Source organism: Drosophila serrata, unplaced genomic scaffold (assembly GCF_035046125.1).
Source record: "Drosophila serrata isolate PLE 108 unplaced genomic scaffold, ASM3504612v1 contig_249, whole genome shotgun sequence".
NCBI classification, from domain to species: Eukaryota; Metazoa; Arthropoda; class Insecta; order Diptera; family Drosophilidae; genus Drosophila; species Drosophila serrata.
The window spans coordinates 2,222,895-2,247,493 of NW_028257147.1; the positions used below are offsets into that span (position 1 = coordinate 2,222,895).

At 41.6% G+C, this 24,599-nt stretch overlaps 2 protein-coding genes across 2 annotated transcripts; both read left to right on the forward strand.

The window, feature by feature from the left end:
- Nucleotides 1–11,522: 11,522 nt before the first annotated feature.
- Nucleotides 11,523–14,762, forward strand: LOC110187357 (uncharacterized). The gene has a single exon (XM_020956747.2). The coding sequence runs from the start codon at nt 11,661–11,663 to the stop codon at nt 14,028–14,030; it is 2,370 nt and encodes a 789-aa protein (XP_020812406.2). The 5' UTR covers nt 11,523–11,660; the 3' UTR covers nt 14,031–14,762.
- A 3,000-nt stretch (nt 14,763–17,762) lies between these two features.
- On the forward strand, nt 17,763–24,238 carry obst-B (obstructor-B). The gene is made up of 6 exons (XM_020956749.2): nt 17,763–17,986; nt 18,196–18,260; nt 22,072–22,306; nt 22,376–22,494; nt 23,531–23,927; nt 23,990–24,238. The coding sequence occupies exons 1-6, from the start codon at nt 17,871–17,873 to the stop codon at nt 24,153–24,155; spliced, it is 1,098 nt and encodes a 365-aa protein (XP_020812408.2). The 5' UTR covers nt 17,763–17,870; the 3' UTR covers nt 24,156–24,238.
- The last annotated feature ends 361 nt before the right edge of the window (nt 24,239–24,599 follow it).

The window sequence follows — 24,599 nt, forward strand, 5'->3', positions numbered from 1 at the left end:
CCGAGAGAGCCCCAGGGCCTTGGCTGTAATTTTTGTAATTTTTTGGCGTGGCTTTTAGGTTGGCGTTTATTGCATTTCCTTCTGCATTTAAAGAACGGACGCCAGTCCGGAAATTTAATGTGTGGCAACTATTTGAGGCATGCACATACGCATGCAAAGCGGGTTTTCCGAGGTTCGGAGTCCAGGAGTCCGGAGTCCGGAGACCGAAGAGTAAATGCAGCAAGGGTTGAGGGAGGTGAAAAAAGCCATTGGGGAGAATATTTTTGCATGCAACTGGAGTCGCCCGGAACATTCACGGCATACTTTTAGGCGGTGGCAAATGTGTGTGTGTGTACGTGCCAGGATATGCATTGAAAGTTGCACTACTCTCTCCCCAGATCAAAGGTAATGAAATATATAATTATCTGCAATCGGTGGCTCCTTTATTGGGGGTTCAACCCAAGCAAAAAGCACCTCAACTTTAATTACGACTGGTACACTTCGAAAAAGTATCTCTAAATAACTTATGGATTGATCTAAAAATTAAATCAAGTATAAATAGGTATTGCTTAAATATAATTATTAAAAATGAAATAATTAGGGTGATTATGGAGCCTTTTTAAATATATGAATGAAACTTGTATGCTGGCTGGGCTGGTTTGAACGGCCATATCATAAAGCTGCTGCAGAAACAGATCGGAAAATTGTTAGAAAACAAATCATAACTTTTCTAGTTTTCAACATTTTTGTTATTTAAAATAAAGCCATTTTTTATTATTTTATAATTTTGATAATAATTTTATTAAAATCGGACGTCTATATCATATAGCTGTCATAGAAACGATCGTGAAAGTATGTTCCGCTCTTTACAATAATTAAATATTATAATGGCAGGAAATAGCTCTCTCTCTCTATTTTTACCTCTCTGTCTCCCTCTCTGCCTTGGTGTATCTCTAGAGCTAACTCTTTCTCTCTAACTTTCTCTGCCTCGCTCTTTCTCTATTGCTCTCACTTTCTCTGTTCTCTTTGCTTGGCGACCGCCGCTCTTTCTCTATTGCTCTCACTTTCTCTGTTCTCTTTGCTCGACGACTATAAATAGAGGGACTGCCGTCGCTCTGGCCTCATTCAGTCCGTGGCCGCCCTAGTGTTTACACCTATAGTGATAGCTCTGGTGATAGTGATTGCTGATTGATTCGACCAAAAAATATTACCTGCAATGCAATACAATATAATTGAAGTCACTCTAAAGGAAGGAGTGGAGCAATGACGTGTCCTCTACTGCGGTAAGTCAAAACAATGACAATTATATGATGCATATACATATGTACATATGTATGTACATTATATACATGGCGTCAGACCTAGGTATTGAAGCAGATGTGGTAGATATACATTTATTTTTCAATTAAGTATTGCCATAAACCCCACTACTTAATTTTAATGTAATATGACTCAGCAATTTTGTAGTAATGATATTTACTTGCAATTTAATATTGATTTCCTAACCTTACGATAGTTTCAAAACTGAATTTGGTGCAAACTTTTGCTACAGTTTATAACCTTCCAGGGTATTATAATTTCAGTCTAAAGCTTGCAAAGTAATGTAAAAACAGTTTCCGACCCTATAAATTAAGTCGAACTAGCCACTTTCGGTCGAAAAACATTTTTTCGAAATTTTTTCCATAAAAAAAAAAATTAAATAAAATAAATTAAAGAAAAAATTGTGAAAATTTGACAAAAAATTTACATTTTTTAATTTTTAAAAAATATGTATGCATATTTGTTTACCCTATAAAAACTAGCACACAAATGCTTTCCGAAGTGAAATTACAGCAATTTTGGCTTAGTTATCATATTTAAAAAACTTGGACGAGCACCAACATTTTTGCATTTAAAAATTCCGATTAAATATACCCAGAATACACATGTTTTAAGTGTTTTTTTGTTTTTACAGAATATAGAATTTTGTATGGCTCTCATTTCAATTCTTCCACTTTTTGTTTTAGTGTATTTACCATCCAGCATCCATCAGCTGGTCCACAACCTTGGGCACATTCCTGAGAAGTGGAGCTGCGCTCTTTTAATTCACCAGCCGTCCAGGGTGAAATTCCAATTGTATATTAAATATTTGCCATTAAGTTTTAAGCAAATTTTAATTACAATGCCGTCGCTGCTTCCGCCATTTAACACGAAAACAATTTCCGCCCGGGCATACATATTTTAGATCAAATATTGCAACTGCTGCATGGTGGCCAAGGGGTTGGAGATGGAGTACCCAAAGGATCTGGAGCCGGGATGTGGGTGTTCGCCGTTTGCCTAAATGGTTTTTTTTTCTCTCTCCCTGCTCGGCTGGGCGGGCGGCTGGGTTGCCATGAAATATGAAAGTCAGTTCGTGGCTACGTGACTCGGGAGTGTCTATTTTCCACCAAAATGTGGGGAGGAAGCTGTGGAAAATGGGAAAATGGCAAAGATTGCGGTGATTCCATATGAGTGTATATGTGTGTGCTTCGCAATGTTGCACAAACGCATCCTCTGTTTACTTATTTAACACAATTTTCACATTTCATAATTCAAGTTGGCCAGGGCCAGGAGTGAGTGTCCTGTTGTGACGTGCGATGGGCGTGGCAGCGGCGATACGCATGCGTAGCCTTGCCTCGGGGTCCCAACACAATGGGTTCTTCCACCACGCCTCCGCTAATGCCTAATGTTTTCCTCCCGTTCTGTTGCAACTTCAGTTATTTTGTGCAACTCTTGGGTTTTTCGAGTGCTGCCTTTTTGTGCAGCTCATACGTAAGTGGAAAGCGCTGTCTGGGATCCTCGAGCGAGGCGGCAACCTTGAAAAGCACTCAACAAATAATGGTTGGTCTTTCTTTCTTTTGCTCACAATTATAGTTCATGAGCTTCACCAGGCGGATCACGTATACGCCACGGTGGCCCACTTATGGCACAACTTATGATGCGGTTAAAGGGGGTCACCATTTGTCGTTGAACGAAGATGTTTGATGTTTCAGAATAGAGTTCACACGATAAAGAAGGATCACAGAAAAGGCATTTTTTGGATATGAAATCATCCTTTGTAGGATCCGAAAGACTTAGGTAAATGAATAGAAATTATGATACACATTTATATTGATTAAGTTAACACAATTTATTATAACTATTGACATATTTAAATTTACGAATCAGAAAGTTTCCCTAAAGTAGTTCCCTTAAATCTGTGTTGTTTTGAAGGACATTTTAATTGTTTATACCTTGAAGCATTGATAATACATGAACGTTCTGCATAAATTAACTTGATATAATATAATTTACAATTTTCCAATTAGTTTTTATATTTTTGTTCTTTATTTTTTTATTTTTTTTTAGATATCTGTTTCATAAGTAATAAATAATTTTCCAAGTGCACTGAGCTTTTATCTGTCTAAAAAACCATAAACCAAAGCCTGTTCCTGATTGCAACCGATGTATGCAATGGAATGTTTGCCTGTCTGGGATTTGATTGATTGCAAGGTCCTTTTTTTGGGAAATGCATATTCCAGGCGTGTCGCTAAGAGGTCTCCCGAGCACCTTTAAGTTGCATCCTTAAGGATACTTAATTGTTTCCCCAATTTTTTTTACCTCATTGTGGCGGCTACTTTGGAGTGGTCAGCAACTTCCGCTGGCCATAAAAGCACTTCTGAAGGTAATTGTTTAAAAATGGACTTTATTCAGTTATGGTGCAGCATGCCCACATGCATATGCATCTGCATCCGCATCCGCATCCGCATCTGCACCCCGACGTCTCCATGGCGTACACGTGTTCTCCCTGCCCCATAGATCGGCTGTCTAGTCATGTGTGCGCGCTGTCCATGTAAATTTTAAGCAACTCTCCAAACTAACAACCGACGCAAATTGCTGCTGTTGCGGTTTATTTTGTGTTGCAAAAATATGCAGGATTCCCCCGACCCCCCCCCAACCCGCTTTACCCTTTGGTGTGTCTCCATTCCCGGGTCCTGCGTCCTTCTCCGGCATCTGCATCTCCCCGCCGCAGGAGCAAACTCCTCCTGGCGATGGTGGCGCATTGTTTGGCCTGACTTTTTGCTGCCCGTTCCGGGTTCTGCTCCAGCTCCCGTTCCGGGAATGTGCGGCGCTTGTTTGTTGTGATGTGTGCTTGCTGGTTGTCGGGCTTGTTATTTTACCCAAAAGCTGTTAAATTGCTTGAAACAAAACGCAGTGGAGCTGGCTGGGAAGAAACTGATGGTGGTCGGAGGAGGCTGCATCCATGGCTACCATAAATATTAAGGCGGGTGTCAAAAGGAATATGTGGTGCGAAATGCTTTGAATGCTGCCAAGCTACCAGCGATTCGACAATGATATAAATGTTAGAGGGACCCTTCTCCTTGGCCAAGGAGGAGGAGTACCACGAACGTGCCCATGATCCCTTTTTCGAGATAGTCCTAGGGGTCTCGCCGCAAACATAAATCAAATGTAACCGAATGCGTGGACATGTCCCCGATTCTCTGGTCAACCAACCATATTTTATGCCTCACAATGGCCCTTGTGAAAGTTACCCCTTAAATGTGAATTAATTAAAATTAAAAACTTGCCCCTGGCTGAATGCACCTTGAATGAGGAGACCGGGAAGAGGAAATTCCCGTCATGCCATGCATGAATATTTTAATCAAAAATCTTGGCAGAAGATAATGAAAAGAACAATTTTTTGCGTTGCACTCACTGGCCAGAAAGGATTCGCTTCTTTCTTAGCTGCGAAAGTTTGCTTAAAAAATTATGCAAAGCAAAGTTTTCTCGTTCAGGGATCCCTCTTAACCGAAAATGAAAAAAAAGAAAGAATTGGCTCCTTATTATTTATTGTGTGCCGAGCCCTTTCTGGCGATGTGTTAAGAAATTATGCGGCTCGTTCCAAGGCTTCTTCACTCCGCGACCGCCTGACATTGAACTTCCCAACTACTCGAGAGTCACGGAAGGAGCAGGAGCAGGAGCAGGAGCCGGAGCACAGCGAAGGATTTTTTATTAAGTTTCAAACGCTCAAGAGCTTTGCATCTCTTATCTGGCTGGCAGCCTTTGAGCGGCGTCTTAACTTTTGGACTACTCAAAGTATCGAGTCCTTCTTATTTGTTATGAAAACTTCCCGACTCTAGCCGCGCGCGGAGCATCAGTGGGGGCAACAACGAGGACGACAAGTGCAGCCCGGGCTTAACGTCTATGAAAAGCTCCTCCAGGAAACAGCCCTTTGAAAGTGCGACTGGGACTGGGACTGGGATTGGGACTGGGATTGGGCCAGAGGCTGGGATTGCGAAAGGCAAAAAGCCGTGCCTGTGCCTCACTGCCTCGAAACAAGTTGCCTCTTACTCCTTGTGTGTAAGGATATATGTATGTACATACGCGCCCCCATATCCTTTTGCTTCGTTGCTACTTATGTAAGGGGAAGTTGTTGGCTTCCTAAACGGATATACCGACTCCAAATAGTTCTTTCTTCTGTGAGCCTCATTCTTTCATGCTTCTTTACGAGTATTTCGCTTTTTGCACTTGTTGTGGCTGCTGCTGCTGCACTTTTTTTCTGTTTGGCTCCGTTTTCCTTTTGCCGGTCCTGGTCCTGGTCCTTGTCCCGCCCAGAATCGGGATGCGGCAGCACGTGCCAGAGGTGGGCTCCGTGCTCTGAAAGTTGTGCCCCGGCAAATGATGAGTTGTGGAATATTCTTGGGGAGTCGGACTGCTCCTCGCCACAGGCCATGAGAAAGCTTCTCGACTTTGCGACCCTGCCTGCTGATACCAGTGAGTGCGAACCAGAATCTATTGAAGCACTTGAAACAACAAATTTTGGGGTATATAATATATACTCCAAGCTTGGCAGAGTTTTCTTTGATGACAAAAGAGTTTATAGGCTATACTTTTCCCCTAAGGCAGAAGAACCTTTTATTTTTACCTACTAAAGTGTTTGTTTTAAAGCCCTTTTTATTATAAACAAATACTTAAGTTATATTACGTATTTCTCTCTGTGCTTAAACCTGGTTATCTGGGCTACTGTTCACCACTCTTTGATATATACACACAGGCTTCGTGTGCCCGTGTGGCAGTGCCCAGGAGCCAGTCGAAGATGCTCGGATTCCCAGGACTCCAGTGTTGTGGTGGTGCTGCAAGTGTGTTTGGTGTTCAGGGTTTAGTTCACTTGCCGTTTTATATTTACCAACATCCACTTGAAGTTCATCGCTTACAAACATATTTTCCTTCCTCTCCCTGCCTCCCTTTCGAAGTGCTTATCGCTTTATGATGGTTTCTGTTCAGCTCTGTTATGTTATCCTTCGGTTGTGGGGGAATTTAAGAGCCTGGCATCGGTGTGCTTGTGTGCAGGTAATAGGAAACTTAAATTTCAGGATCCATTGTGGTCTAATTCGAAAGCTAATTTCTTAATATTGGGTATCGGTATCTGTAAGCCACTTCCCGGCAACTTAAACATTTTAAATGGGGCGATTTTCCAAGGGTTTTTTACTTTTCCTTAATTACCCAACTCGCAGAAAAACTAGCTATGAAAATGGCAAAATGCGAGCTGGTATAATTTGTGGGCTGCATAAATTCATTGCGCTTATTAAGCCACGCAGGACAAAGGCTCGGAAGTTGTTGGATTTTCCAAAAGGGGAAACTGTGAGGGGACTCACTCGGAAAAAGGCATAATCACACCTTGACCACCTGTCCACGCTGACGGTTGTCGTTGTCGTTGCCGTGACCCTCCTTCTACACCTGCATTTTGCCGTGCATTTAATCTCGGCAACATTTCCTTTGCCGTCGAGGACGCAGCCCATGACATTTCCTACCTGCAGCCCAGACCCCATCCTGCTCCTGCTCCTGCTCCTTTTCCCACCTTCCTTCCGGCTGGTTCTGGTTCATTTTTTTTTGTTGCCAGAGCCAACCCTGCGACAACCCTTTACTGCTGGCGACGTTGTCGAAAACAAAAATTAGTCCTGCCGTAAAATGGGCAAAGGAAGTGGTAAGTACCTGTCCCGCTCCGCGCCATCGAGCGACTCTGCAGTAACCGGCTCCGGCAGTAAAAATTCGTAATGTGCAGCTAATTAAGTTCAAAGCATAGTTCCAGGCGCTGGTCTAGTCCTCGTCCATTTACTACGGTCCGCAACCGCCGACAGCCTTTTGCACTAGATCGCCGGATAGTTGGATGCAAGGATGCTGGGATGCAGGGATGCAGGGATGCAGGGATGCTGGGATGCTGGGATGCACGGATGCTGGGATGCAGGAATGGCCGGATGGACTGGCAACAGAGAGCGACAACGGTTCTGGGGGGGACAACTGCCTTTTGGGCCACGTTGACAGTCCCAATCCTCGGTGAAGTTTCGTATGATTGGTCCCGCCGTACAATCCCCAGCTCCTGTGGTCGAAGTTGGTCGCTTTGTGGCCGGTACATCCTTTATCCTTTATTTCACGCAAATAAAATGACACAAAATTAATTCCGACCTCAAAGGAGAGCATCATCATCGGAGATCCGGTTTCCTTAAAGCTGATTGGATATACAAATGCTGTGGTAGGAGACTCGATGAAAAAATATTACCATATTAAACAGTGTGAGAAATAAACCGAATTCGTTACTAGGGAAGTTAACAATTCCTTAAGCCATTTTGGGAATTAATTATATTTAAATGTGTCACATATTTGTTTGCAATTTACAAAGAAAAATCTCTATTATTTTCTGTTCTGTTAATCCCATTTTATAAGAAAAAACGACTCGAAGCTTAAACTATACTTCAGTTGTAAGTAACAAATGCATTGAAAAGTAAATTTGTAAGCTTTGAACTTTAAATAATGTAATTTTGGTCAAGTAAATTGCATATTTTTATATTTCTGCTGGATATTTGTATTTCATTTAGAAGCTTAAAACGAGGTTAAGGAATCATTTCCGACCCTATAAACCATATATATTATTGATCAGCATTAACAGGCGGGTCGATCTAGCTATCTCTGGTCAAAATCTATTTTTATACAAATTTTCAAAATTTTACATCGTTAAAATTGTCAAAAATTGATAACATATTCAATTTTCCTACATTTTAAATTGAGTATGCATATTTGTTAACCTATTAAAAACTAATTAGCAAAGCTTTCCGAATTGAAATTAATGCTGTTTTGGCTGAGTTGTCATATTTTTAAACTTTCAGATTTACTAAGAAATTAACAAATAAAGCTAATACAAAATATCGATTAAAAGACCTTAAAATGCACTAGTTTTTCAATCAAAAATACGTCAAAAATACCTATTCTAATGATTTTATTTTAAATTTTATTCCAGATTTGTATGGCAGATCCAAGAAAATTACGTATACGCATAGGTGCGCCCTCGAAGGGAATTTTAATTGTAGTCAAAAGCTTGTTAAACAGTGAAGGTTCTTTAAATTATATATATTATTGATCAACATTTAAAACTGAATTTATCTAGCTAAGTTTGGTCAAAATCTATTTTTTTTTTCAAAATTTTCAAAGTTTGAAGGGGTTCCATCGTTAACAAGAAAGGAAGCTAACTTCGGCACGCCGAAGTTTATATACCCTTGCAGATAGAACTTCTATGAATAGGAATCCATACAATATAAATTAGATATATTTGTGTTAAAAAACAATGAAGTAATACCTGCTTTCACCTATACATATTATATTTGCAGTTTTACATTCACAGATTTGCATTTTTCCTCTACATCAAACGATCGTTTGTATGGCACCTATATGATATAGTCGTCCGATTTTTATGAAATTTGCCACAAAATTTAAAACTTATATAAAATGGCTATACCTCAAATTGGATGAAAATCAGCTGAAAACTAAAAAAGTTATAAATTTAATTGTATTAATTTCTCGATCGTTCCTATGGGAGCTATATGATATAGTAATCCGATTTTCATAAAATTTTACACAAAATTTTAGAATAATATGAAATAGCTATATTTCAAATTTGATTAAATTCTGTTGAAAACTAAAAATGTTATCGCCACCGCGATTGTCAGTCTTCCGACAACAGCCACCGCCATTCTCATTCCTCTCAAATTTCTCGATCGTTCCTATGGGAGCTATATGATATATTAGTCCGATTTTCATAAAATTTTACTCAAAATTGTAGAATAATATGAAACGGCTATATCTCAAATTTAATGAAAATCTGTTGAAAACTGAAAATGTTATACTTATTAATTGAATTAATTTCTCGATCGTTCCTATGGGAGCTATATGATATAGCCGTCCGCTATATCTCAAATTTGATCAAATTCTGTTGAAAACTAAAAATTTTATAATTTTTTTTGTAAAACTTTTCCGATCATTCCTATGACAGCTATATGATATAGTCGTCCGATCCGGCCCGTTCCGACATATATACGAGTGAGAGTATATAGAAGACTAACTGCAAAGTTTCATTCAGATAGCTTCAAAACTGAGAGACTAGTTTGCGTAGAAACGGACAGACGGACAGACGGACATGGCTAGATCGACTCGGCTGTTGATCCTGATCAAGAATATATATACTTTATATAGTCGGAGGTGCCTCCTTCACTGCGTTGCAAACTTCTGACTGAAATTATAATACCCTGCAAGGGTATAAAAATGTCGAAAAATTGGAAAAAATTTCATTTTCTTAAATTTTTAATTGAGTATGCAGATTTGTTAACCTATTAAAAACTAACATAGCAAAGCTTTCCGAATTGAATTTCATATAGTTCATATAGTTCATTTTTTGCTAAGTTATAATGATTTCCATAATCAATCTGCAAGTGAATAGAAACTTTAAATTTCCGATGTTAGTTTCTTTTTTCCCTTTTGTTTTTGAGGTATTTTTATTATATAATTTTCTCAAATTTAATATACATTTTGTTTATCAAACTTCCTGGTAAGTAGTTGCAAGAAGACGTGTAAATATTTTGTCCTGGCAACCGCACAAATTTTGCAAGGAACCTCCTTGGGAACTCAGGAACTCCTTTGCAGACACCTTTGACAGGTAGTTTCTAAGGACGTAGTAGCACTTAATTTTACGCCACTTAGGAGTGAAGGCACTGCAGCGGTCCACCATTAAATTCATAATTGCTAAGATTTGGCTGCCATTAAAAATGCAAAATGCGTCCAGTGGCGCAGATGCGGCAGATGGAAATCGGGCGGCTAACTTCATCGGAGGCATTAGCAAAGTTTTTGTCGCCTTATTTATATGCAAACCGTACTCGGGGACTGGACTGGTCTGTACCGTGCTTACCGCCACAATGGAACTAATTGCCACAGAACTGTGCAGCCAGTGAAGAGTTTTAAAACGCGGGCTTCGTTTTGGCATAGGGGTATATTTAGTTTACTTAAATAAAGGTATCAGGGAATGGATACTTTAGGAGTTTCTATAGACATAGCAGAAAGGTAAAGAGAAAATATTTAATAATATTTAATTGAGTATTATTAATACCTATAGTATATCGAACAATTCCAATTGATTTGTCATTTATTCTCCTAAATATGTTCCGATTTTTTAAGAGTTCTCCCTTGTTTATCCCTTACAACTTGTTTAATCGTTTTGAAGTTTGGTATTCAAGTAGATTAAACAATCTCCAGGTATTAAAATAGTCGGTTCGATCGAAAACCTCTTTATTTCTGCTTCAAACTTATTTTTAATACACCCGGCATAGCCGTCGAGTGTTGATTAAATACTTGCCAACTGGTGGCATCAAGGGCCGCTGATATATATGGGGTCTAGTGATATCGGGGCTGTCATTTCAGCCACTCTGCTCCACTTTTTATTGGACAACTGGACAAATAGGGAGCCAGTGTAACTCGCTTTGCATAGAATGCCCACAAAACTAAACAACTAAAAAGCACGCAACTGTTACGAGCTTAGTCCGCCTTATTGCGCCTGGGGGGACAGGCCACAATATTTGTCGTGCAGTTGATAAAACCTCCATTTTCCCCTCTCAAAAACTGTCCTTAACTGTCCTGCGTTCAAACCGATGGTGGCTCAGATTCCATTCCGGGACAGAGACCAGGGACCAGGGCCGCATTGTCGTTTTGTCTGATGAGTTTTTAAGTACAGACAATTACAAACGACAACCAGGCGGCAGCAACAAAATGCAACAAATGCAATCAGCCAGCCAACTTACTTGGCCAAGTCAAGACCACGCCCCCATCCTGCGACTAATCCCCATCCCCTCTCACCAATGCCAACTCTCTGGGAGATCTCTGGGAACTGCTTTGCGGTTATCACATTCTGCTGGGCAGTTTAGCTACGTAATTGAATTAAATTTCGTTTTAAAATGTAAAAGGCTTTTGATTTGGTTTTGTAGTCCTTGGCGGCAGCGTTTGTACTCCATGAAGTAATTAACATTTGTTTCATTGCCAAAGGAGTAGTGGATGAAAGTCAAAGAATAAAAATGAATCATGGGAATTTCGAAAGTAAGTATGAAGAGGCTGAATCTGAAGGGTCTGTTGTTTAATTACAACCCATAGAAAGAGACTTTCTTGGGAAGGACAGAGATTTTATTATAAATATATTCATTACGAAATATGATTAAAAAGTTGCAGAGAATACTTAATTTTACAATCCCTAAAAGCAGGCTCTTTACAGAATTCCTTCCAAATTTAAAGTGACATCAAATGAAAATATTTAAAACCTATTACTTTAAACAAATTAGTACTTTCCGTTTGGCAGAAAAGCAACCTACTAAGATATGTCTGGAAAACCTTTGAGCTTCGATCGCGACCTTAGTTCCGTGCGATGGTACCGAGGCATGTCGCGCATTCAGACGGAAGCCTGTGAAAAGTTGCTCCACGCTCTGCGGGATGATTCAGAGCAGGGATCAGCTTTTCGTGTCCGCCGTTGCCTCTCCCATTTGGGCCTGCAACCTCTAGTGTGTTCGGCCCAAATCAAGGCCATCATGGGCATCAGCCAGGGCAGTGATCTGGCCTTCTTGTGGTTCCTATGGGAGGCCGCCTACAAGCAGCCGCGTGGCAAGCACGAAGATTTGGATCAAACGAATTACACGGTCAACGAACAGCTGCTTCTGTCGGGCATAGCTCACCTTGACATGCCAACCACCCTGCGGGCCTTGGACATACTACTGCCACCGGCTTGCCAATCCAAGAAACCAAGACCCCAGTGCGCGAATGTTCGAAAAAAGAATTCAGTCGGGATTCGGCAGACAAGGCAGAGGGATCAGGGAGTTCATCCTTACTTCGAACGCTTGGTAAGACCACGCCCATTCTCTCCAAAGGACAAGTACCGACCGCCGGAGAGCAAGTTGCAATTTCCGGATTACTTGCAGTACTCCAATCGGATGCTCGAGATTCCCAACGAGCGGTATCGCTGGTTCGCCGACTACCAATTGTGCCCCCAAAAACGGGTGATCAAACAATTGCTCAACGAAGAACTCAACAGACTCATCAGTAGTCAGTCAGCAGAGGAAGCTGGACCACTATGCGAAACGCATCGCTTTATGGAAAAAATAATGATGGGTCAGCGAGAGGAGAAGGCCAACGAGGTCATCCATCGCTGTCTCTCCCAGTTGGATGTGCCAGGAGCTGAGCTGAAGGCTCGACGCCAGTCCATTGTGGCCGACCTGGAGAGGGAAATTGAGTGTGCAGCTGACAAGATTCGAGCAGATTCCCAGCGACTTCTCAGACAAGTTAAGAGCATCCGAAGCGAGGGAGGAACTCGATCTTGTCAGCTGTGCAACTCAATAGTCTCAACAAATAAGCAGTGCACAAGGCCGAAGGCCAATCTCTCCATACTGATGATGCGTCAGAGCAATGAAGAGATGCTCAGAATGGACCAACTCGACCAACAGAACGAGCAGGTAAAGGTGATGCTAGTCCAAAGCAACGAGCCCAATCGCTGTGGAGCCGGCGATTGCAAGTTTATTAAAGTCGTAGATCCACAAAACGTTCACAGGAAGGAGAAGCAAGTTCAACTGGATCCAAATCCGGGGCAGAAATTGCAGCTTAGGACAAACATTAGTCAAACTTCCTCGCTTAGGAGTCAAAAGTCCTCAAGGTTGAGACGAAAGTCGAAAAAGTCACAGGAAAGCATATCCGTAATTCAGCCAAGTATCACAAGCGAGAAACTTGCTGATCGTATTCCCGTCTGCAGTCGCACTTTGCCGTGTTACAGTGGGAAGGCTTTACTTTCTGTGGAATCAAAGACCTTTATTACCAGTACGGCCGAAGGCCTTATGTTGGACTACAATAAGGTTTTTGATCTCCCGGGAATACCGGAGGAGCATTTGCCCTCGGAGGGCCCAGATTTCGTAGACGTAGAGGATAAGCAGCCGGTAATTAAGAAACTCTGCATTGCGGCCTTGAATGAAGGCCAATCCAAGGAGGCCAAGGAGTTACGACAGGATGAGATTCTTCCACCGGTCCTAAGAGCAGCAGCCACTTGTGCCGTCGACATGGTTCGAACAAAGTTCGCTGAGGCCAAGAAGGAACACAAAACCTTAGAGACCATGGAGAATGACATTGAGGAGAAGAAGGACGTGCTTATAGATCCAAATAATAAGCAACAGATCGAGGATATTCTTAAAGCTGCTCTTCTAAAGCTCCGCGGAAATCCGCACTTTGTGCTGGCTTCCTTTCCCAATGCCCATAAGATGCCCGTGCTACTCGATTGGGTTGCGGATCGCTATGGAAAGACCTTTAGCCAAAATGAGATAGATGCGCTGGTAAAGTCCTCATTTAATATCTACGAACGGGTCTACAAGAATGACCAGAGCGATCAGCGTGAAGTTAAGCAGTTGGAGAGGAGAATTTTGAATCTTAGTGGAGATGTTACTTATGACAACATAAAGAAGTTTTTGTGCATTGCGAGGCAGCGGAAGGGGAAATATCACCACAAACTCAACGAATTGGCGCTGGAACAATCTCGGCTCATCTGGATGGCACTGCGGGGATACTCACACCTCGGTGGCCAGATCAAGGACACATTTTTTGCATATATGCCAGCACGGGAAAAGGATTTGAAACGGGAATACATGTGGAGGTCATGTGACTATCGAAAAATGGTACTTAACCGAATGCTGGGCCAAAAGAGGAGAAACACTTAGAGTGGAGTTGCTATATGACAGATCGGAAGCCATGCTCGCAGGAGCTGCGTGGTTTTCAATCTGTCATTTGGAAAACTCGCCACATCCTTTCTGTCATCTGATCTGCTTAGTGGCCGACCAGTGTCCAGAGTTCGATGAAATCTGTCATTTTGGCCATTTTTGGGCGCCACTACTTATGTAAACCCAACTTATGTATAATCCCAATTAAAAATGCTGATGCCCAACTAAAACGCCCGGGCCGGACAGCAAATGAATAGCAAACATGGCCCGAACAGCGGCTTAGTTTCGGATTTTCAGCTATCGCGGAACTGGCATATGGCGTGGCGCGGGATGCTGGGGATGCTGCTCATTAATTAAAAACGGGGCGGGATTTCGTCCACGTAAACGTGGTGCGGCGGAATGTGGGTACCAGAAAAACAACAACCGGAAGGAAGGCTGACAGCCAAGCTGCTGCCATGTAATGGCGGTCCAATGACGCACGTGACACGTGTGGCGTGGCACTGACAATTCGAAATCGACTCGCTGACAGGCAACTGACGAAGGTTTGGGGATATAGGAGGACACGGGAGGACGCAGGTTCGGGGGCATGGCCAGGACCTGATGGCAGGGCTCTGGTCGCGGTTTTGGCCCGCGGCACTTTGTGTATTGAATCGCTAAAGCATGTGACAGGATTATGATATAAATCATTGCATACTTTACGGCGATCGATTTAAGGCCACGCAGGCTCGTTAGTTTACATTTTTATTTAATGTGATTCCCCGCATGATAAAAGGTGAATAGGCAGCAGTGCATGGTATTATGAAATTCATTTTGGTTTTAATTATTTTCATCAGTGTTTACAGGCGGAAACTAACTTATAATTGGGTATATTTTCACAGAACATTTTTGATTTTTATAGATCCGACAGTGCCCAACACCTCAGGCCACCCCAGCTACTAACATTTTTGATTAAATACTTAAATAGCTGTAGATTTGACAAATAGGCCAAATGGTGCCTAAAATGATGTCACAAAGTATTGCATTATACCAAGGTAAGCCTATTTTCAATTAAGATTATTTATAACATATTTTATTTCATACATCTGGACATATTTTGAAAAGTTTTTAAGAACCATGAACTTTGATTTCTGTGGCAGTTTTGTATTAAATATATTTCGTTAAATAGATGCTTGAAACATTTATAAAAAGAATGGTACCAATATTACTTTAAGCTAAATTCTTATATAATTAAAATGTTTGGCCATTGATTTGATGGAACTTATAATCTCTACAGTTTCCGTGGCTTTTCTGTTTTACTAAATTGCTTTGCTTTTCCTTTATCTGTCAAATATAAAAACATGGTCAATATTATCTATTTAATTTACCAAACATGCTAATTTAATAAAATAATATATTATATATTTTCCCAACTTTATAACAATGTAAATGAACTTTTTTTTTGGTTTCTCTTGGCTCGCTGAATGGGGACAACAAAGGTGGCAATAGAACCCAATCACATGCAAGTCCCCGAGGGCGGATGTTATTTTTTTATTCTAGGATTTTAGGATGCGGACTCCATGCCAAACTGTCGGATAATCGCCGGCTAATACAATGAGCTTGCGTGGGAGCCCTGGCCTGGCTTGGTGAACGTCGAAAGTCGAACAATGCCCCACGGAGACGGATCCCCCATTGGCAGAGCCATTTCCATGGCCATTATATTCAATTATGGGACAATAACGTGGCGCTTAGGGCGCTGCGGTTCACGGGAATTGAAAATAATCATAAAGCGGGGGATAGATAAAAAGTGCAAGCTGGTTTTCGGTCGATGGTCCGTGCACAAGGACTTGGACTTCGGACGAACTATCAGCGGAGAAATTATGATTAGCTTTTGCTAAACTTTTCCACCGCAGTCAGCAGGACTTGGCCAACTTGCCACTGCATACTTTGCGGCGTTAAGCTGGATGGACAGCGGACAGGACCACGGACAGGACTGCGGAGCAGTGAAGCGGGGTTTCTGAAGGGCCGAGAACAAAAACGGAATTTCTGCAAGCGCAACGTTTTAATTTGACTCTTGATTGTTATGCCATTGTTGCCTTTGCATTGTGCACTCGGCTTTGGCACATTCCAGGGCTACACCCGTAATCGCCGCTAATGCGCCCGAAATTGTGCTAAGCGATTTCCATTCCGTCCCATTGCCATTCCGCACTCTCTCCCCCGCAAGGACCGCTGGCTATTTGGCCAGCAGCAAAAGGAATCAGGACTCAGCGACTCTCAGCGATTGTGGCCATATTTTAGGGCTTTAACTGGCGGGCGTCCATCGCAAATAAGGATGCTATTTTTCCGACTTATCGCCGGGATTATGAATCGGTCTCCATTTGTTTCTAAAGGAGGCCACCGGGATTTGCATTTGCACGCAACATTTGTTAAATGTATCGTCATGTGTATGTCATTTCACTTAATTATGCCATTTACTTTGCATACACAAAGCCTCCATAAGTTTGCCCCTTCCCCCCAAGAAAATCTTGCTCAAATTTGGAACTCTTGGGCCAGAGCCGAAGGACAATTTGTCACAATTATTGCACACGAAATGACAGGCAAATGAAAAGCAAGGAGCTGGAAAACAAGCTCCGGAAAAGTCGGCACCAAGGAGGCGAGCCCGGCTCGGGGCTTTGACAAGTTAAATGTGTTCTTCTCTCCGCCTGCACAATGATGCAGCAAACGCCTGTCGCCGGAATATTCAGGAAAACGGAGACATACATAGCCACCTGAGGGCTCAAAGCTGGAGCAGACTCTTGTGTTGGACATTTTGTCATATTTTTTGGTTAATTTCAAAAATGCAAATCATCGATGCCCGGCCGGAACGAAGCACGTCCTGTCGCCTTTTTGACAAATTTGCCATCAGTGCTCTGTGCGGCAATGTGCTCGTTACAACTTTTCTACGGCTAAAATATGTATCATGGCCTCGTCTCCCCTATTTTTGGGCTTTAATATTACCACTGCTGGCAAGCCTGCCTGCCTGCATGTCCCTATGATTCTGGCAACTCGTCCTGCAGATCGTCATCATGTTTTCTGTGGCCTGGACCGCTCACATTTGTTTGCAGCTTATTCGCATAGTTGATGTTGGCTTTCGCTGCATGGTTCAAACGCTTCGCCTCCGTTGGCCATGTTATGCAAAGTTGGTATTTCCATTTCCTGCATTTGTTTGTGCTCTTCGCTTGCCTTTTGCTTGTTGCTCCTTAAATTGTTCTGCATTTATGTAGGTACTTTTATTGGGGTTACACAAGTTTAAACATAATATTTGTTATTTTAATTTGTTGATATTACTAAAGCTTTTCATAAGAAGGTTTAAGTTAAAATAATACATACAAGTCCTGTTGGGTATATTTAATGTTGAAGAACTTATGTTATAAATACGTAACTCAACAATGTTTGAGTTTATTAAGCAGATTGTGGCTTACAAAAGTTTTCAAAATCGATGCTGAAAAATGTGATGTTATAAAAAATATATTATACAATTAATGTGTTTTTTAAATCTTTTATTTTCATAATTATATGTAAGGTATTATGTGTATAAGTCAATCTACTTTACATCATCAATTTTCAATATTTTTACATAATATCCTAACAGGTCTGTTCATAAATTATTTAAATGGTAAATTAAATCACTTTAATCATTAAAATCTATTTAAATAATAAACATATTTTATTTAAGTATATATTTATTTAATTATTAAATCTCTATTATATATATAGTGGGTTAAGCTTTAATCCCTGACATTTTCGAGGTATGATAAGCAAAGCTAAGCTTTTCTTGGAAGCTCAGACCGGTTCTCTCCCAACTGCGCATGCGCCGCCGTCTCAATGCAGTTCCATAAAGCTCAGAGATTTAAACTCAACCTGGTTAAAACTCAAACCCGCTTCAACCGATCTCACAGTTTTGTACAAGACGGCAACGCGTGCGCACTTACACGGACTTGGTGAGTGCCGATTTCTTCGAGTGTACCTCAATAATATTCGAATATCAAAATGGAGGGCCAAACGAGGGCCAAGTGAATCGAAATGGCTGCCAACGATGGCCGACGCGACGCGAAAAGCCAGGGGATTGCGTATTGAATACCGTTAAAGTGCCGCCGGAAAGCATATTAATTTACAATATTTAATAAATAATCTATATCTGTCCGTGCAGGTTTATGTCTGCTAACGAAATGGCATTGGTGAAAATTTGCATATTTGCTTTGGCTGTGGCCGCGGGTAAGTCTGAATAAAAAAGCTCTCTTAATTGCATTTGCCAATTAATTGCAACGTCAATACCGTACGCTCTGAACTCTATTTGAATAATGAGCCCTGACTTTAATGCTCTGCAAACAATTGCCTTCTAATTGTTGGCCAAAAAACCCAAATAAACGCCAAACAAATGGCATCCGTTCCAACGATATGCAAATGCTGTAAACACCGAGACTTTGGCGATCTGAAAAATATTGTTGTTAACATTATTTGCCAGCATGTTTATGCATATCTGCAGTGTGTGTGCGTTGGCCCTCGCATCATGTCAACTGCCGTCGTCCGATTTCGATGGCACTGAACACGTGTAAATGCCATATATAGCATATATATACATCTGTGTATATATGTATATATGAACTTTATCTGTGTACTGTATGGCATTCATCCTGGGCATTGTCACACTTGACGCTGCTGTTGTGGGGCGTCAATTTGCATGGCTTTGGTTTTGGTTTCGGTTTTGGCTTTGGTTTGTGTTATAGTTCTGTTTATGCTTCTCCATTTGCAATTGAAAATTCGGCAATTTAATTTGCTGGCAAAATTTTCCGCACACTTATTGTGTGAAAGCTCATTAAAAATTTGTTTGTCTCCGTCGCCCCCGAAATATGCAAAACATTAAAATTGCATATTGTTAACTCCGCTGGAATAAAACATAAATTGATAGTCAAGCAACTGTTGCACGGGGCGTACTGTTTCGGGTTGGAGGGCGTAATCCGAATTTTGTAATTATATTAAAATGGCCATGAAAAATATTGCAAATTGCGGCAGCAACACCAACAGAAGCAGCAGCAGCGGCAACAAACCTCATAATTAAATGTATGGCAATTTCAGAGGGGGCCACAGTTTGTTGAAGAGTGTCGAGTGCGAGTATCCAAACATAATATGGCATAAATTAAATTCCCAGTTAATTGAGGGAAAACTCTCCTGATGCCTTTTGAATGCCAAAATCGTCGAGACAATGGAAAAGTTTTAATTTGATTGCCAACATGAGTGTGTGCGTGTGTGTTTGCTCAAAGAGTTTATAATTTATTTGGGTTTTCCCAGGAGTTCAGTTACCTTTTGCCCCAGAATCAGCAACATCACATCCAATTTAACAATCTCTCAACCAGTCCCAGGTCTATTATCAATCTCACAGCGGTTCAATGAATGACATGAAAAAAAACCCAGTGTGTGTGCTGTTTATTTTTAATCCATCTAATGTTCATTGAACTTAACACGATGCCTTCGGCACGCACTTTCCCAAGATGTGACAGCCGCGACACCACGACACCCTCGACGTGTGTGACTGGAATCCAAAATCTGTCCCCAAAAACCGAGGAGAGCACAAAAAGTTTAGCCCTGCCTTTGGGTATAAAGGGGAATCTCTGTAGAGATCGGGGATCGGGGCAGCTCCAGTCATAGGCAGTCAATTAATCTAGTTTAACCGGACTGGGGAACGGACCGAGTCTCCATGACAAACTTGTTGACAGACTGTCAGTCGTCAGAGCGGCGGCTCTTCCAGCCCCCGTGGCTCCCATGCCCAAACACAATCCTTGTTCCATTCCCAAAAACCGCATAGACCACGCTCCGCTTGACACACTCGGGCGGCTGCCAAAAAAAAGGAGCTCCATAAAAATGAAAGGACAGCGGGTGTTGTCACTACAACGAAAGCGAAATGCTCTTTTTGGAAAGGGAATTCGATTGGTTAATCAAATTAATATATATCTTAAATTGGTTTTTTAGTTGGTATTCAAATCCATTACAAATTGGAGCTAGTGTGAGGTACTTTTATTTTGAAAACTTAAATTTGTTTGATGGATTTTCCCTCCGAGCCCTGCTTGTTTATAGGGTATTAACCAACTCAACTATGAAGCTTTAGCTACTTTTTCTCTTCAAGCTTCTTGTTTGTGTGGCCGGTTTGTTGTTATTTTTTCCGCCAGGTCCCGGGCCGTGTACGAAACATGTTTCAATGACAAGCGACAGCTGCAACAGCGGCAGCAACGACAAAGTGCAACAAAAGCAGCAACAGCAACAGCAACAGCAGCAGCAACAGCAACAGCAACAGCAACAGCAGCAGCAACAGCAACAGCAACAGCAGCAGCAACTGCAACAAACAACTTGTTGTTGGCCTGCAGAGTTGGTGACTGTTTTTGTTGGCTTAAATGTTGCCTGACACTTCACGCACTAATTGCTCTGTGGAATTGTTTCTTTATTAACGTTTAATCGAATGTCAGCCGTGGCGACGTCAGCATCAGCATCAGCAACAGCATCAGCAGTCACCAGTCGACATCAGCAACTTGCTGGCACTTACATACATGCCAAGTTTATGCCAGGAATTCCGTGTTATCTTTTTAATAATATAAAATTTAACTTCTTTAATTGTTTAAGTTCCCTAAAACCAAGCTTCTCTGAATTAACTTGTTGAAGAATTCATGAAAATGCAATGCATAAACGTGTAGTAACTGCGTTTGGCGTTGGCGGCAATTCGAAAATTGAAATCGTCTTTTCTTGTTTCTCTCCTTGCTCGCTTGCTTTTTGCTCTGGTCTTTTACCATTTATTTTTGCAATGCCTGATTGGAGTGGTTTACCTTGAGGAGTGGCTGCCAGCTACTGAATCGGTTTGTGGATGTTGCTGTTGGTGTTGCTGTTGCAGTTGCTGTGAATGTAATTGTGAATGCAATGGCCCGACTGTTGCAGCTTGTCGGAAGTGTCTTGGTTTTCCGCCACATTGCCTGGCAGTTCAAGGCTGCAGTTCAGCAACAGCTGATGATGCCGGGTCTTAAGTCAGCTGTTTATGAGCTATACGCCAGCTCGAAGTTGTAATTCCCATAAGATACTTTCACTTTTAAGGTCGCAGCTCGGCCGCTTGGCCTGTGTCGCAATCCAGCAGAGACAGAGAGCTGAGCTTTAACTCATATACATATCTCTATATGTTTATTAAGTCGTTGCAAACGGGTTTCTCACAAACAAAGTGGAAAAGTTGGGACAAAAAAGAAACAAAACACAAAAAAACGTGCAAGTTGCACTGAGAAAAATATAGGTAGATATTGATAAAAAAGAAGCTGAAGCTATTTGACAGAATGTGTTAAATGGTGTTTAATTACTCTTAACATGAATACTGTTTTTTTTATTAATAATAAGAACTTTAAACCTTAAAAGCTTTACTTATATTAGATAATCAATTTTTAAAATGCTTAAAACTTATTAAATATTCATGTAAAGCCTTTTTCTTTTTTGTATTTATGCTTTTAAACTCCCAACCCCATTTAGGAAAATTATTTTTGCCCAAAAGTAATCTTTAAGAAGCTTTAAATACTTAAATGCAACTACATTTAATCTCTTTAGTTTTGCAACCATGTATAAAATTTGTAAAAACAATAATTGTTAAAATATTTCACAAGATTAGCATACACATGCATTTATATGCACATATCAACACATCGAAATATGTAAATGTATTATTTCTGACAGACTCAGCCAAGTGTTTACATTTTTGACAAATGAAAATGAAAATAATTGTTGGATTTGAGCTTTTCGCAATCGATTAGGCATAGCATTCATACGTTTATATATTTAATTAAATTTGTTTAGGTGTTAAAAGGTGACAACTGTTCAGATTTAACAGAGAAATATTCATTTAAATTCAGTTTAAAGATTAAGAAGATTGAGAGAGTTTATTTAGATTATAAAAGCTTTATGATTCTCATAATTAAAATGCTTTTAAATTGTCATCTTTAACTGTTTGTTTGTATTTTTATTTAGTTTATATTAATAAAGATATTTATTTATATTCCTCTCCAAGGACTGACTTCTACCCTGGCCCAGGAGAAGGCCTGGGGACGTGGCCAGTTCCGCGTGGGTGTCGGTCATCCCACCTCGCAGCGTCACCTGCCGCCACGTGACCGTGATCCCGTCCAGGAGGCATCTGTGGTGCCCAAGCGTAAGCAGGCACAGGAGTACGAGCCCACCGAACAGTGCCCGGAGGCCAATGGCTTCTATCCGGACAGCAAGCAGTGCGACAAGTACTATGCCTGCCTGTAAGTGCCCACGGGGCGTATGAGTAATGTTGCAAAGTGTATTAACTAGCAACTTGCAACCTCTTGCAGCGATGGTGTGGCCACGGAACGTCTATGTGCCGATGGAATGGTCTTTAATGATTACACCCCCATCGAGGAGAAGTGTGATCTGCCTTACAACATTGATTGCACCAAGAGGTCCAAGCTACGTGAGTATATACCTGGAATATACATACTCTCAGTCTCTTTAATTTGTGGAGTCCCTTTACGTATGCGCCGCACACACACACCGCCTGACAAGAGAATCCCACGCTATATTTAAAATGAAAAACCTGCTTCTTCCTGGCAGGTCCTGATGAAGTTCTTCTCTTCCTTCAACGATGGCCAAAATCAGCCCATAAACGCGCTGCGTGCCCGCACTTATTTGCTCGTTACTTCTGGCCTGCGCTTTTTTGTCAACTTATTTATTATGCAAACGGCATTCGAGGCGGTTAACCCAAATTGTTGTCGTCAATAGGTCTTTGGTCTTGCGACGGTGCTTTGTTTTTATATTTTCTTTGGCCCCTCCGGTAGACTTGTTTTATTCGTGATTTTATTATTTCCCTCAAACGCTAAAGCTGGAGCTGGAGCTGGAGCCATCGAAATTTTAAGCCTCGGCATCAGCAATTGGCTTCCCGCAGCTTTAAACTTTTGGTGCGAATTCCCTGACATGTGCCACGTGTGTGTCTGGCACAGCCTTCAAACTTTCCAGCAGAAGACTTTATTAAAGTTTATCCTTCATACTCATCCCTCAGCTAAATTGCTCGCACTAAAACGATTCAAGGAATAGACGGCTTTAATGATATTCCCTTAAATGCTGTCACTTTTTCACAGCTTGTGTTTAAGTTCTTAATATAAAATATTACCCAGCGTTTTAGTTACTAAATAAATTATGTGTCCACCCATCAACGCAATTAGTACACACATTGTGCTGGCCCATTTGCAATTTCAATTACCTTTGTCTCCCGTTGGCCCTGCCCATACATATGTTATGTCCTGCATGTAAATACTACATATATATGCACCTGAATAAATGTACCTTTGTGCCGGCTGCCAAAAAAGCGAAATGTATTTACAAAACTGCAGAAAGGTTTTCCTCTTTTTTGCCCAAAGAATATAAAAAGTTTTCGGAGAAAATACGATTGTTCTCTTGTTTCTTTGTGATTTTAAAATGATTTTAATTGCTGGAATTGTTGCATTTGCCAGAAACTCCTCAATCCTCGCTGCATTGCCCTCGGAAGAACGGATATTTTGGCCATGAGAAGCCTGGTATATGCGACAAGTTCTACTTCTGCGTGGATGGTCAGTTCAATATGATCACCTGCCCCCAGGGTCTAGTCTTCAATCCCAAGACTGGCATTTGCACCTGGCCCGATGAGGTCGGCGTCACTGGCTGCAAATCGGAGGATATTTTTGAGTTCGAGTGTCCCAAGGTGAACGAGAGCATTGCGGTGACCCATCCTCGTTATGCCGATCCCGATGACTGCCAGTTCTTCTATGTCTGCGTCAATGGAGATGTGCCCAGGCGAAATGGATGCAAACTGGGCCAGGTCTTTGACGAGGAGAAGGCCTTGTGTGATTGGGCTCGCAAGGTGCCTGATTGGTAAGGATCCTATACAGAGAATATATATATAAGATTCCTAATTATGTATTCCTCTATCGCAGCGCCGACTGGTACAAGGATCGTTTGACCGATGCCGAGCTGGATGAGCTGGAGAATCCCAAGCCCAAGTCCACCACCACCAAGAAACCGCCACGTGTTCGCGGTCCCTCGAGGCGCAAACCAACTCCCAAGCGAGTGGAACCCAAGGAGGAGGAGGAGGAGGCCTGATTCTCGACTGTATTAGTCTTAAGTGTAAACCACTGATTATTGTCGCCATTAAATCCTTGCAGGAGGAGTTCTAACTGCGGATATATCGACCTGGGTTTTGACAGGGGCTATGGATATGGAATACGGGAATAGCTGCGGAGCTTGACAGGCATTCCGCGATGGCATGATGGCTGGGGAATTAGCCCCTCTTCCTTCCTTCCTTCCGAAAGCCCAGATGAATGTAATATGCATGGGAATTTGTGTGAGAAGCAGTTGATGTGGTGCCAAAACGACAGGATTTTATGCGCATCCAGTGTGCACAATCCGTGCACTCTGCAATACTCGCCCCTTTTTCGCCATTCTCCACTGTCCTGACATGACGAAATCAATGCTTGTCCTGGCCAACCCAACTCTCTGCCAGAGTTTTTCCCATTGCCTGCAGCGCATAAATTCAATTTGCCGATG